At 32.9% G+C, this 15,876-nt stretch overlaps 1 protein-coding gene across 1 annotated transcript in view; it reads left to right on the plus strand.

The window, feature by feature from the left end:
* Positions 1-758: 758 nt before the first annotated feature.
* The window catches only part of Sclp (leucine rich repeat containing protein 20 sclp), a 31,036-nt gene continuing 15,918 nt past the window's right edge, over positions 759-15,876 (plus strand). Inside the window, exon 1 of the mRNA XM_067785005.1 lies at positions 759-1,517. Coding sequence (XP_067641106.1) covers positions 1,232-1,517 — 286 coding nt within the window. The 5' untranslated portion in view covers positions 759-1,231. The remainder of the gene's footprint in view (positions 1,518-15,876) is intronic.

Genomic DNA, 15,876 nt, shown 5'->3' on the forward strand with positions numbered 1-15,876 from the left:
ATTCTGCATAATGACCACTGCAGAAGTTGTAAAAACGTAACTGAAAAAGAGAGTGATAAGCATTTTCATTGTAAGTTCCCTGCTCCAGCTAGATCCTTCGCAAGACCCCTCTTTGGGTAAATTATCTGAGATAATATATATTCGATGTAGCACTAAGTAGATTCAAACGAGTTTTATGGAATCAAAATGACTTTTCATTAGCTACTTGAGCGACCTGGGTCGCAGGCATTACCAAGCAAGGCAAGCATACCTACTACCTAAAAATACCTATTTCAAAGAATCGTAAAATATTCTTGAGTTTTTCAAACGGTTTTTGGTATTAGTTTGCATAGTTTCGGGTTTAAAAATCTTTTTTTCCTAAATTATTTAAACAAATTTCATAAAACTTAACACTGCTATTTTCGCTTTCGCTGCTGTTAATCAGATCAGATTAAAGCGGACGAACCGACAAATGTTCTTCATCAAAGAGAAGAAACCTTTCCCTTTGTGTTTTCTGTTCCTTCGGAATGGAAATACTTTTCGTCGTGGATATTTTAAAGCCAACATTCGAAGTCACGTTTTAAAAAACTGTTTTTTTAACTTCTACGCCCCTGTTATCTCTATGTATCAATGAACGTATGCAATTATGTATGTGAAAACGTTGCTTCGTGAGCTGTATGAATGTAGGTATGTATGTTTTTCTTATTGTTTTGATTTCGTTCGACGCAATTTTTCTTTCTTCTTCGGTGGTATAAAAACAGCTGATGGCGGAGCTTTTCAATCATTTGAAAAACGGAAGAGACACGAACGGTTTAGCGTTTTTGAAATTATAAAACAAAAACATATAGCACAAAACAATTGCAATTTTATTGAAATTGAAAATGTTTAAAATGAACTCAAATAAATAATTTATTATTTATGCTCTTATAACTGCAAACTGCGAATTAGTTTTGAATACGTAAATGAGTTTAAAACTGTTATTGCTTAAGCAGTGATTTTTGAAACTTTAAAAAGCAGCTGTAAACTAAAACAAATGACATAGAAAATTATTTGCGTAGAATTATTTTAGTGTCATTAACCCAGTAAGAGCCAATGAGTGTATGAGTGTATGGCAAAACCTGTTTAAGTCACAGTTGCAGTGCTAACTCGAAGTTATACAAAAAGAAAGACAGATAAAAAATCGAAAAACTTAATCAGCAACATAAAAAAGAAAAAAAAACATTATTGCAACGAGGTGGTAAACTAGAAAAAAATGCGTCCATTTGGCAACGATATCACCAATATTGCCAACAATAATGGCAATGGTAATGGTGGCGCAAGCAATAACAACAATAATAACAATAACAACAGTGGCAACAACAACAATGGAATTGGCAATGATAATGAACATAACGGCGGTGTGCGTATAACTGATGATCCACGTGTACCGCCTCATATAGCACGTATGGGCGGCATTGTTACCTGCTCACCGATTGCTGGACGTGGCGTTATACGCGTTGTGGGACGTTGCGAGGATGCCAAAGAGAACAATATGTTAGGTAAGTGGAAGTGTTAGCAACCGTTGATAAGAAATTTCCATATATACATATAATGGGGTGGGCAAAAAAATTAATGGTTTTCCTTGTGGTATATTATGCGGGACGTCGAAAAAGATAGATTATACAAATTTCAGTTTTAATTTCAATATCTAGAGATGTCTCATTGCTATTTTACCCTAAGTACACGAATAACATGCTTTATATATTCCTACAGGAAATTTAACGGTGTACAATTACACACAATTTAAGGTTAAATTCCAACGTCAATAACTACTTAACATAAAAAAAAAATCTTTCAGAACACATTTTGTAAATCGTTCAATTTTCTATAAGAATATGTAAGGCGAGTGATTTGGCTACTAATGGCCGCTTCAGAATGTAGTTTTTCATATATCTAAATGCGTTTGCCACAATCTTATGCATGACATTTACATCACGCAAGATGTTGCATTTCTAAATATTGAGAAATTTCAGACTTAGCAACTGAAACTTATTTGACTTGCCCATTCACATACAAAATTTCGCGAAGCATTGTTATAAACATTCTCACTATACAAAAAAATATTTGCTAAGATATTTTGCCTCTTGTTCTTTTGTTAAAATGCAGTTTTTAACTGTGAAAAGCATTGGAAATATACCAAAAGAAAAATAATTATACTTGCAAGGTGTGAACACACTTATAGCCTAAGAAAATGTAGAATTCTTCTTCTTAAGCTGCAAAACATTTTCCTACCGCTGCGATACAAACGCACAAACGAACTTCGCCTTGCCAAGATAGAGTCCCCGTAATAACATGAAAGTAAACACAATGAGAGCGAAGAGTGAAATTTACGCTACAGCATTTTACGAAGATAGACTTTTTTTTCGTCGCCGCCCGCCGGACGATAACGACAAACATGGAAAGGGTTGTTGCTGCTCATTTTGTCTTTAAAGTATAAAAAAAGAAAATATAATTCCAGTCAACTAATTTTGAAAAACAAACGTAGTCCGATTATTTATTTTTTATTTTCCTTTGGCAGGAATCTCTAGTTTGCGCTAATTCCAATTTTGAGCTCTGTGATATACCCACTCAATATTCTATGTTCTAAGTGTATATGTCCCTTCAAAAATAGTTGGATCATGTGGTCCACTGGAGTACTTACCATTATACTCAACTGCAATGCAGCAATGGACCAACTCATGTTTCTACACGAACATATTTTAAGCCGATCATTGCTCGTTTTTAACGATTGTAAACACTACACGATGTTGATTGGACTGTGGGTACTCCATGGATTACTCTGATGTAATTCGGAGCTGGAGTATATGGTCCGGTCCTAGGACATCGCAATGTTAATTGGACCATAGTTTTTGTATGAATTGTGGTTAATTTTGGAGCACTCGCTTGGTCCATAGCGAGTACTCCATACATGCATGCATGGAGTACTCGCGATTTTTGCAGGGTGTATGTGTGAATCCAAATGTAATGGTTTTTATAAAAAACAAAGTTTTTAATATAAAAATAATTTTCTAATATTTTCATATTTACACATTCGAGCTTTCGGCAAGCGGGCGGCAATATAAAACAAATTTAAAAACAACTTTGTTTAGCCATAGAAATGCGCGCCAAAGCGAGCGTTTGTGGCGCAAGCAAGCACGTCACTTGCGAACCGCCTTGAAGCACATCGAATGCTAACCTGTATGTGGACCAAAGTAATAAAGCCGCGATTTTATGGGGTGTGAGCGTCTCTAAAACAAGCTTTGGTAGATACTCATTTTGGCAAGGCCATATTTTGTGAATGGTTTTAATTTAATTGGTTTTAATTGATCTATAGTTTTTTTTTGTTTATAAATAGTAAGCCGAATGATATGAATATTATTTTATTATTATTATGCATATATAATTACTATTAGTACGAATAACAGCACAAAGCTAAAACATATTTTGGTGTTTTATGCTTTTGGTTTTTCGTTACGTGCAATAATCAAGGTGATGTATAATATACATCGGGTATATTTTGTATTGATAATGTGTGTTTGTTTGCTACATTTTCGAAAACATAATATATACCATTCTTTTCAGTAAATATTTGGGTATTAATCCATTTTTACCGTATATAAGCAATTTACCGGGTATTCATCATTTAGGGTTTTACCCTTTTCTTGTATCTACGTATTGTTAATTTCAGATATCTCAACCGAAATCAGCTTTGGGATTCAACTTTCCATTAGGCCACCTTCAATTATAATCCATACTTTTTAACTTAAAACAGTAATTTCCAAGTAAAAAGTTCCCTTTAAGGCCTTTGCACATCTGCCTGTTGTGCCGATTTTGAAATTTTTCGTAAATCGCATTTATATGGCCTAACTAACATTTTTAGAGTAGATCTTGCCTTTTACGGGATCATAAATTTAATCGAGTGATTAATAAGAAAAGTAACTACGGTAACTCATTTTTATTAAATAAAGTTGATTTATATACCAAACTATATAAGCCCTATGATTTTATTATAAGTTGCATAGAACCGTGTCAGCTATGTGCCACCCATTACAAAAAAAAAAAAAAAAGACAACAGTTGTTATTTAAAACTTTGCAGTTCTTACTTTTATTTCATATTTGTTATACAATGTTAAAATCTCGTTTCAAATATATCCAACAACTCAGTTTTGAATTGTTTGGAGTTGTTAAGGAATTATTCAGCAGTGAAGTACGTCCCAACCGTGACAAATACGCAGAAAAAATTGCTAGAAACGAATGGGCATTGCTAATGCGTCTTTTAATCCTAGTAGAGATATCAACTTATTACGTTCGGTAGAAACTTTAAGCAAAATACCACATCTGTTAAGTAAGTACTTTCACGGCCCCTGAATCAAAAGTTAAAAATCTTTGAAAGAAAACATTCTTAGAATTTCGCGTATTTTAAATTTATTTAGTCCATGAAAAGATACCTTGACTTGAACCTTATTTCGAACCTTTTAAATGTTTTATTTACCCAAAATAAGTTCATGAAATAATTTTTATTCGAACATGTCCTACCCATGACACTTGTATTTTATATTATGGCAATAAAATCATTTAGAAAAATTACTTATTTTTACGAAATTTGATTTCCAAAATGTTCATTTATGTAAAGGTATTTAAACAAGACAACTAACTTCCATACATTCGCAGAGTTTCAATAATATGTAACTTGACTTATGAATAGCGTCTGTTGTTTGTCCCTTGAAACTTGTTATAGTTTGCATATATACTTAGATATAATGTTTTTTGAAGAGCTGTAATGATAGTTTGTTAAGTGCCTTAACCTATGTATTAGAACCAGAAATACCGAGCGGGTTTTATCAGAATGCAGCATAAATTAAATATTTCCTACAAATAACCCACCCATGAAGATGGAATAACCCAGGTGGTATTTACAATCGGAAATGTATTCGTTATTGTTTTTATTCATAACACTTATTATTTATTCAAATATATTATGAGTAAGCAAATGCGTTCATTAGGTAATGCCGGTCTCCACACCGAAGTATTGTACATAAATCAATGAATATCAAAAGCGAAAAGTTTTCCAATTAACGTCAGCAATAATTGCACTTAGAATGCTAAACTTTCATGTAATTCTTTTCCTGATTTGATTCAAAGACAATTATATAAAATAGAAGTGTTGATATGTATAATTGTAAAGATATGTTAACGTATGCAGTAAATTGTTATTACGAAATATGGAAACATCAAATATTCAGTGGCTAAGTTGTTTTTCAACTTTTCATCTTAGTCTAAAAAAAATTACTTCCAGCTTTCGTGCTGCATAATAAATGTAATGACGTATAAACATTAACAGTTAGGTGAATCAGACAGAAGAAAATTTTGATGTGGAAGTCAAATGGTTATGTAAAATAAAAAAAAAAATTTATTTGCGGTAATTTGTTAAAAAACTGTGGCATGAGGCCAGTGTGTTGAAGAAATATTTTTAATGCAGTCGTGAAAAGCCTAGTTTTAGTATATTTTATTTTTATTTTTATATTTGTATACGAATATATGCTCTTGAGTCATATTCTTAAGTAACACTTGCAACTGGCTATGAATAAACATTTTTAACAACATGTATGGGTAGATGGAAAAATAGTTATTCTATAACAACTTTAATGACTCGCATGTTCAATAGCCAGCCAAAATTGAATTATATTATTCATGACTTGCGTGCATTATAAATTGGTAAAATAGTTTTTAACGTAACAATGAGTTTAGCTGCAATGCCGACAAAACATGCATTTCATATGGATATTTTTGTTAAAACAGTTTTGTATACAAAAATTGCATTTATCATAAAAGAAAATTTGATATTTTTCTAACACACTCATACTTTTAATTGATAGTGCTGATCCTGTGCTTATGTAAATATTGATACTCGAATTTTTAGAATTGGCCAATTTTCATTATTCTACCATTACTACATCCAGTGATATGCAGTATGAAATATTCCATTTGCATAGGAGGTGCCACGCCCTCTTCTTCCTCACCCCACATTTTCTTGGTGGTGTTAGGGATTTGACACTACGTGTGTTTGATGTTGTTGTGTTGGGAAACCCAACAGGCCTCATGCAAACGAACTAAGATTTGGTCTCACGAGCGAATGAACCAGGAGTGTGTACATAGCTGTTATGTTAAAAGTATAGAAGGAGAGTCTGCCTGTATGAGAAATTGTCTAGATCTCGTTACTGATGTAAGTGTAACAAAAAAAGAAAACAAATAAATTAATTAAAATAAAATTAAAAGAATCAAACAAAACAAAATAAATTAAAATAAAATAATTAAAGTAAAATAAAAAATAAGACAAAATAAAATAAAACAAACTAAAATAAAATAAAATGAAACTAAAAAATAAGATAAAATAAAAAAAAATAAAGTAAAATAAAAAAATAAATAAAAAAAAAACAGGTAAAATAAAACAAATAAAATAAAATTGAATAAAATTAAATAAAATGAAACAAAACAAAATAAAATAAAATAAATTAAAATAAAATAAAGGACGGGACTGTCTTCTTCATGAATGGGGCTGAACAATAATCTTATCCCGCTCGTAATCTCCAAATAACCGGATGTATAAGATAAGAAATATATAGTGAACAGATGTACATACCTAAACGATTTTTAAGATAAATATAAAATAAAAAATGGCAAAAAACCCCCTTATCTGAACGATCGGTATGGGATATATATTATTTATAGCTCCGATCGAAATGATTTTTACAGGAAAACTTCTATGATATATTAGAATATATCACCAAGTTTCACGTTTTTATATTCGAAACTAAGGGAGAAATGGCCAAAAATATTTCTATCTGAACGATCGGTTGTATGGGATAGGTATATACTATATACATATAGCTCCGATCAAAGTGATTTTTTCAGGAAATCTTTTATGATATATTAGAATAAATATCACCAAGTTTAACGTTTTTATATTGGAAATTAAGGGGGAAATTGCCAAAAATCTTTCTATCTGAACGATCGGTTGTATGTGATATATACTATATATAGCTCCGATCGAAGTAATTTTTTCAGAAAATGTTCTATGATATATTAAAATATATATCACAGAGTTTCACGTTTATAACATCTAAATTGCGGCAGGAATGACCAAAATCGTCTTATCTGAACGATCGGTTGTATGGGAGATATATGTTATAGTCGTCCGATCCTGCCTAATCCGACAAATGTCTAATATAATACAAAAATACATCCTTGTGCCAAATTTTATTGAGATATCTCAAAATGTGAGGGACTAATTTGCGTTCAAACAGACAGACGGTCGGACAGACGGACATAGATATATCAACTCAGTTCTTCGCCCTGATCAATTCGGGATACTTAATGGTGAGTCTATCTTCTATATTTCTCAACGTTACAAACATCGGACCAAAGTTAATATACTATTTCATGTTCAAGAAGGTTATACAAAATAAAATAATAATTGTGTTTGTTTTAATTGTCCTATTGATAAAGGATTCCAGGTTCGATTCGAAATCAAGGCCAATTACAATAATGTTCATGATAATTATAATTTTTTTAATAAACCAAGAGAACATGGAAATGTTAAAAAGTAATTGATAGTAAACAAAAATCCCACGTTTTCAGTGATTTGCAACAGATGGCGCAACGCTGGTAAAATTTATTGTAAAGAGGAATAGTAGTAGCGATTTATCAATCTAACAAAACCAACGCTGTGTTGGTAAATGATTGTAAAGGCTTAGCAACCTTCAGTTAAAAAATAAACAACAATTATCATACAAATTATTGTTATAGGCCTGGAGCTCGAATTGAACCTGGAATGAAATAAAATAAAATAAAATAAAATAAAATAAAAGAAAATATGATTAAGTTAAAGGAAAATAAATCAAGCGAAAGTAAAAGAAATGGAAGACAGACAAAGAAAAGAAAAGAAGAGAAAAGAAAAGAAAGGAAAAGAAAAGAAAAAAATAAAGGGGAAGATAGCAAAGGCATAGTGCCGTCTGCAATGGTTGAATTTAAACACTGGACGAACTCTAGTCTAATAAAATATGTTATACCTTTATGTACAGGTACACGCTGGGTATCAAAAAAATTAAATTGCGTGATTATCACTGCAGTGGATTCCCACTCGTTTTGCTAAACTTTACAGTCGAGTGCTCTGATTCACTGACCTAACTAAATTTTGTGAGAGTTATTCAATCAAGCATTCTTTAATGAAAAAAATAAAGTAAAATTTTCCTTTAAAAAAAATCAATTGAAATTTTCCTCAATTTTGATGAGTATTTTGTAGGAAAGGTTCTCCCAAATTTTGGGTAAGTGTTTTTTTTCTGAGTGTACCCTAATGTTTTCACTGTAGCTATTCACATTTATACGTTAAACAAAATCCCACGACGTACTCAATCGAGACCGTTTGCTCGTTCTGTCACAATATCGTACTTTCAATTAATTGCACCTGATTTTCTTCGAGTAGTAGACTCCATTATGTATAAATTGTAAACAAAGATCGTTGCTAACAAGAATAATTACAGCTTTGCCGTATCATTGCTGGCCGATAAGATAATAAATATTGTAGTAGGTATAACGGAAGTATGGCAACATATAAATTTATAACAATGTTAGCGTTTATATTTTCACTTGTTTTCCAAATTGGAAATTGCGTGACAAGAAGTCTGAAGAGTTAAGTGCGCTGTGATTGATTATTTAGGGAAGATGTTGTGAAAGGTAGTTTGATCGTATTTTGGCCCACTTCAAGCATTGTTGCTTAAAAATTTTCATACAATATAATATATTTATATATTAAAAAAAAATAATAAAAAAAAAATTTGTTAAACGGTATTAAACCTGTAGCTTTGCGTGACTTTCTTATTCGCTGGCGGTGAATAAAACCATTTAATTCCACACAAACTGCTCCGGTCTAATGTACAACATATGTACATATATGTATCACAATTTAACAAATCATGAAAATAAAGAAATCTATATATAAATACTTAGGTAAATGAACGCTGCTAACATTATTTTTATATTTTCCGGCAAATGACGCGTCGGCTAAACAAAGCAGCGTGCGCCAATCGCTCAACGCTTGATGCTTTGAAAAGTTGGCAATCATAATACTTTAGCTCTCGTCACTTAGACTAATGTATAGGTGTCGCACACCTAGATTAAAGGAAGCTAACTCAAAAATCTGAAATTTTGAAACTATGGTACTGTGGTGGTACTCAGCGCATTTCAATTCAATTCCTACCGAAATGTATACTTAATTTATTACTAATAAGAGAGAAAAGGCTTTTTAAAAAAATAAAATTAGGTATATTGGCGCATATGGGGGAGGCAACGATTTGGAGTGGACAACGATTTTTTGTGTTGATCGCTGCTTTGATCTAAGTTGGCGATATGTAAAACAAAACAAAAAATTAATAGAATAAAAAGTCCATTATGTTGTTATTTTCCAAAATAGAATTTTACAAACAAGTGTACAAGCTACGCGTTAGAAAAACGTGAAAGCTATGACAATAGTCATTAGCTTGGAAAATATTTAGACTTCAACGCGTGGGCAAATTTCGCTAAGGTACTTACACACAAATTGATGTATATACAAATTTTATTGCTTTTACCAGAATGTAGCAGATTTTAAACACATGCACGGCGTTCGCAGTGGTGTGATGGTAGCGTGCTCCGTCTACCACACCGAAGACCCTGGGTTCACGCGCCGGGAAAAGCAACCTCCAAAATTTTAGAAACAAGTTTTTTCAAATAGAAGAAAATTTTTCTAAGCAGGGTCGCCCCTCGGGAGTGTTTGGCAAGACATCGAGTATATTTCTGCCATGAAAAGCTCTCAGGAAAACCCATCTACCGTTCGGAGTCGGCATAAAAGAAGTAGGTCCTGTTCCGTCAATTTGTAGGAAAAATTGAAAAGAGCACGACGCAAATTGGAAGAGAAGCTCTGCCTAAAGTCTCTTTGGAGGTTATCGCGTCTAGGCTTGTTTTTATTTTACTTGATCAACGAATTTTCTTCAAAACTGTCAAATGTATATGTATGACTTTGTATAGCACATAATTTCACAAATTTTTGCGCATGTATTTATTATTTGAAAGCTTTCATATATTTACTACGAAATTAAATTAAATAAAAACAAATTAAATGCCTTTAAATAAATAAACAATCAGACATGAAATAAAATATAATTTGTTGATTATTTGCGCATTTCGCAATATTTTGCGCAGAAATTTTGATTCCACAAAAGTTTAGGGTGTGCACTATTCTGGGGAGAAATTATGCCAATACTTAAACATAAAGTTATAGGTTTATTAAGTTTGAATATACATACATACACATCTCACTACCGAAGTGTATAAAGTCGTAGAAAAATTGTTTCCCTGTGCCACTTGGGATAGCCTGGATTGGGAATCACACATATTTAGACGAATTTTTTTTATAAACCTATAAACATATTAACAAAAGCACAAAGGAGTTCGCTCTCTGACAACCTTGAATGTACGCCGCGATAACCTCCGAAGAGATTTTATGCCGAGCTTCTCTTCTAATTTGCGTCGTGCTCTTTTAAATTTTTCTTATAAATTGGCTGGACGGGACCTACTTGTTTTATGCCGACCCCGAACGGCAGCAGCAAGGCAGATGAGTTTTGACTGAGAGCTTTTCATGGCATAAATACACCCGGAGTGCTTGCCAAACACTGCCGAGGGGCCAGCCCACTTAGACATTTTTTTCGAATTGAAAAACTTTATTTCTAAAATTTTGATGTTGATTTTCCCGAAGCGTGAACCCAGGATCTGCGGTGTGGTAGGCGGAGCACGCTACCATCACACCACGGTGGCCGCCACCCTTATGTAATAAATATATATATTTACCTGTATATATACATTAACCTGGGTCGATTTGTATGGACGAAAGTTAACCGATATCGCGCCATCGATTTGTCGATATGATTTGGGTTCAGGAAAAAAATTTCCACTACGCATACGCAAAAAAAATTTTTTCGAGAGCCTTCGAAATTTTTATTTTTTTATTTTGTTTTTGTTTTTTTTTTTGATTTTTAAGGTTTTTTCATAACCAACTAAAAAAATGTTCATATGAATACCCTGTCCGACCAAAAAATTTCCGCTAAAACGTTGTGGATAACAGTTTTTTGAAAAAAAAAAAAAAAAATAATAATAATAATAATTTTTTTTTAAATTGGTATCGCCAACCTTTTTAGCGGACATTTTTGGGTCGAACAGGGTATACATGAAAATTTTACAATCAAGTGAAAATTTTTTCTAATAGGCCATGAAAAAAACAAAAAATCATAGTCGAAAAATGTAAAAAAAAATGTATAAAAATTATTTTTTTAAATCGACCCAGTCTAATATACATACAGCAGCGAAAAGAAAAATAACAATGACAATTTTTAAATATCGATAACTTGTGCTTCGTTAGACTAAAATTGGGCAACAAAATCTAATACTTACGAGAACAAATTTAGAGAAATCCTAGTAAGAAGATCGTAACTTTCATAAAATGTTTACGAAATTTCAGATTTTTTAAAGTATTTTTTGGACTTGTGTGAATAGTTTTAGTTACATAATGCATAACAAAAAAAAGAAGAATTTAATTCACAAAATTTGTAAAAATTTCAACTGCTATTTTTTGTATCGCTGCTGTATTTATAGATATTTCATTTGTTTTGGAAATTTCATTTTTCATAAAGCGCAAAGTTGCCCCATGCCAGCGTTTTTTATTATTTTAAAAGCGACGTCAACTTGATCAAATGAGATTGTTATTTAATTAAAATTTCTGTTGTATTGTTTTGTTTAGCCGTGTTTTTTAGTTCTGAGTTAAGCAAGTCATTTCGGCACGTTGTTGTTATTAGCAGCTGTTTATTGTTTGGCAACTGCTCACAAAGAATACGTCATGTCATACCTTCTTGTCGCGCGCTTTCATTTATTTTCTCACTGACGTATTAGCCTCTTTGTCTGGTAGAAAAACGTCTTTCCCAAAGTATGAGCCGTTCACTGCACAAATCGACTAACTCCACTTTTTGAAAAATCTTAAATTTAAGTGTAAAAGCACTTGGTATAGTCATAGCTTTTTATATTTATAAAAACTTTCCCAATCAATAAAGTTTAGCACCACAAAACGACAAAAATTTGTTGGCCACTGAATAATAAATAATTTATCTCAGCGGTCACTTTGATTAACTGCGTACTGTAATGGAAGTCGTTTCAATAATGAAAATTAAATTCACTAGCAAACGCTAAATGATAACGGTGAATTTTTTAGCGCCGTCTTATCAGAGTCTTATATATTATTTCTAATTGCTGTTTTTTAATATAGAGGTCCATTTTTCACTCTTATTTGGAATCCAAATCTATAAATAAAGTTTTGGTTGTATAGATGGGGATTCCTGCTGTTAGCGAGCTTTGGACATTATTAGTCATATTACTTTTTTTTAGCTATATTTTATTAAAATAATTTGTTAAAAATAAACGATTGTGAGCACACAAAAAAATCTATTTGTATTATGGCACTATTGTGAATATCTGATTAGAGTTAAAACTGCATTACCGGCAGTTGCTAACAATAACATATTATAACAGAATTGTTAATATTAATTTTCAGGAAAAATTTGTAATAAAAATATCTAATACTTAACTTTTTCTGTGAGAAGAAACTTAAAAATTTAAACACTGATTTTAAATTTATTACTTTTTCACTTGTCAATTCGATTAACTCAACCAGTCACATAAACAATGTAAGATTTCTGACGACAGTTTTTGGCTAGTCGTTCTGATTAATTTTAAATACTTTTGGATGAAAGCTGCATCTTTATTTATACATTATACAATATTGTAACGAATTTACTGTAAATCCTCTTATTTGCGACCTTCTGCTAAGTTCGAATCACTAAACTGTTGAATAAGTTACTCCAATATTTAATAATGCAAAATGGCCTTTATTAAAGTACTTCAAAATAACACTTATAACTCGCAACTAATAGCTTGCTTAAATGAAGCTGATAATACTGCTATTTCTCGCTAGATAGCGTCTTAAATCCAACTGATTCTCGCGCCTCTACTGTTGCTGCCTTTTATATTGTTTGGTTTCCTCGTTGACATTTCTAGACGGTTCTGTTCTAGAATCTACTAGTTGGTTATCTGCATCTGCTATAATTATAACTACAGATGTACGTGTATAGCTCTCATATGCGCCTGTATTTGTGAGCGACACTTCCTCAACTATAATTGCATATCTCAGATAAGATATCTGCATGTGTTTGTGCGTTGCTTCTCCGCTGCGTGTACGTACATATGTGTAGACATAATGATTGAATTATTGATGTGCATACAGTCACTGATTAGCATCGGCTTAGAGATGGCAGTACCCCTTAGTGTTGCTAATATTCGTAACAATATTTATTTGAATTTATATTATAAAGAGAATTTTAAAAAACAATGCACATTATTTCATCGCATTTCTCTACTTTCTATTTATGGAGTTAATAGTTTTGTTCATTGAAGGGCTCATATATTGAATGCACTTGCATATGTACATACATATATATACGCGCCATAGGGCAGTGTTCAGTTAATATACTCATTGTGAGCCTTAAATCTTCTCTCTTTAGAGATAAAAGCAGCTTTGTGTATCTAACATCGTAGGATTTGCACATGATCTTAGAAATTTTGTAGCAATGAGCTTCTGTCCACGCTTTCCTTTTCATAGATCATATGTAATTCTTGTCTCCAGGGCACTTTTTAATTAGGTACTGTTCGAGGTTATTGCCTTGATTGTAGCCTGACTATCAATATACATATCTCGCTTGATCACAAATTTCTGCTGCATTCTTCACGGCTACAATTTCCACCTGAAAATACGCAGTGATCTGGCAGCCTGTATGGTGTACTTATTTCCGGGCCGAGACAGTAAACAGCAGATTCGACACCTACCGTTAATTTGGCACCATCGGTATTTGGCCCATTAGGCTCTACAGGCGAGATGTGTAGACTTGCATGCAATGCCACTGTGGTTGACTTGGCTGGGTATAGTAATCGTGAGGGCGTTATGGATATGGATATGGCATGTTTGCCAGACCCTTTACACCGGAACAATATGGTTATAATTAGGTCATATTCCCAAACTGCGTTTGTTTTTTTTTTTTTTTAAATAATGCCGAAATTTTTTCTCAGCTCTCTTAAAAGTTTGTGTGTTCCTTTCACAAAATATTTTACATTGAAAAAAAAAATATTAAAAAAAATAAAAATAGGGCACAATCCACAAATTCAATCATTTTGCAGAGAATCAGGTGATGTAGTTCAAAGTATGAGTTTAAGAGTGCCACATTAGGGTACTGATTTTTCTGAATAGAAAAATCTAAATGACATCAGCATCTTGCCATTGTTGTATTTCTAATGCTCGCCAACCACAAACATTTATGCATTGAAAATTTTCACCAGACATATCTATGTGACAGCGCCGATTCGCTCTTTCTCTTTTATTTTGTTTTGACTTGTTCATTTACTTGAGCATGCGTAATGTACTCAATACTTACTTACTTACTTACCTTATTGGTGCTTAACCGTTTAAACGATTATGGCCGTCCAACAAAGCGCCAGTCGCTCCTTCTTTCTGCCAACCGGCGCTAATTGGTCACACCAAGGGAGTTTAAATCGTTTTGTACCTAGTCCTTCCAAGGGAGTGGGGGCCGCCCTCTACCTCTGCTTCTTTAGGCGGGTTTCGATAGAATCACTTTCTTGGCCGGAGCGTCATCTTACATTCGCATAACATAGCCTAGCCGGCGCAGCCGCTGCGTTTTAATTCGCTGGACTATGTTGATGTCTGCATAAACCTCGTACAGTTCATCGATAAATCTTCTTCGGCACTCGACATCGCCAACGCGTAGAGGTCCATAAATCTTTCGAAGAACTTTTCTATCGAACACTCCCATAGCCGCTTCATCTGCTGTTGTCATGGTCCATGCTTCTGCACCATATAGCAGGACGGGTACGATAAGTGAGTTGTAGAGTATGATTTTCGTTTGCCGAGAGAATACTTTACTTTTCAATTGCAAGAGTGATTCTGCGCTGCATTTCAGAGCTGATGCTGTTGCTAGTGTTGATGGTGGTTCCCAAATATTCCCAAACATATTCAATACTACTTGAAGCAAATTGGGCCACCATATACACTACAAACCAATTCGTTAGCCTAGCGAAAAAAAGACAGTTGATTTACTACTTACACCACAACACATCCTTCTGCTACAGTACTGAATTTTCTTTAGTTTGTAGTGTAAAAAATTAAGAAACTTTACTCAATATACCAAAAATTGATGCGACAACTTTTTAAGTAGCCCTTTTTTTAAGTTAAATCAAAGAACTTTTTAAGTTCTATTCCAATCGTTTCGGTAATTTTCGTGAATAAATATTTCCAAAATTGGAAGGGTTTGATTTGTAATATGTAAAGATATAAAATATATTATCTTATAACTTTAAACGAGCAATTCTTGTATATTTGTATATTTGTATAGCCGAACGATCTCGAGAACGGCTCAACCGATTTAAATGAAATTTGACACAGCGATAATGTATCAACTTCTAAGACTTTCTACCTAGGTGTTGCCACTCAGAATAGTTCACAAGGTTGCCACCTATTCCAAATTAAAAAAAAAATTGCTTGGCATATGCCGATATGGGTATCAAACGAAAGGTATTTCACACCGCATTACAATAGGGACATTTTTGAGTAGGGTTGCCATTTGTATATTTGTATATTTGTAGATATCTTTGTATAGCCGAATGATCTCGGGAACGGCTCAAACGATTTAAATGAAATTTGGCACAGAGATAACGTATCACCTTCTAAGACTTTCT

The sequence above is a fragment of the Eurosta solidaginis genome, chromosome 4, assembly GCF_040869045.1.
Source record: "Eurosta solidaginis isolate ZX-2024a chromosome 4, ASM4086904v1, whole genome shotgun sequence".
Lineage (NCBI taxonomy): Eukaryota > Metazoa > Arthropoda > Insecta > Diptera > Tephritidae > Eurosta > Eurosta solidaginis.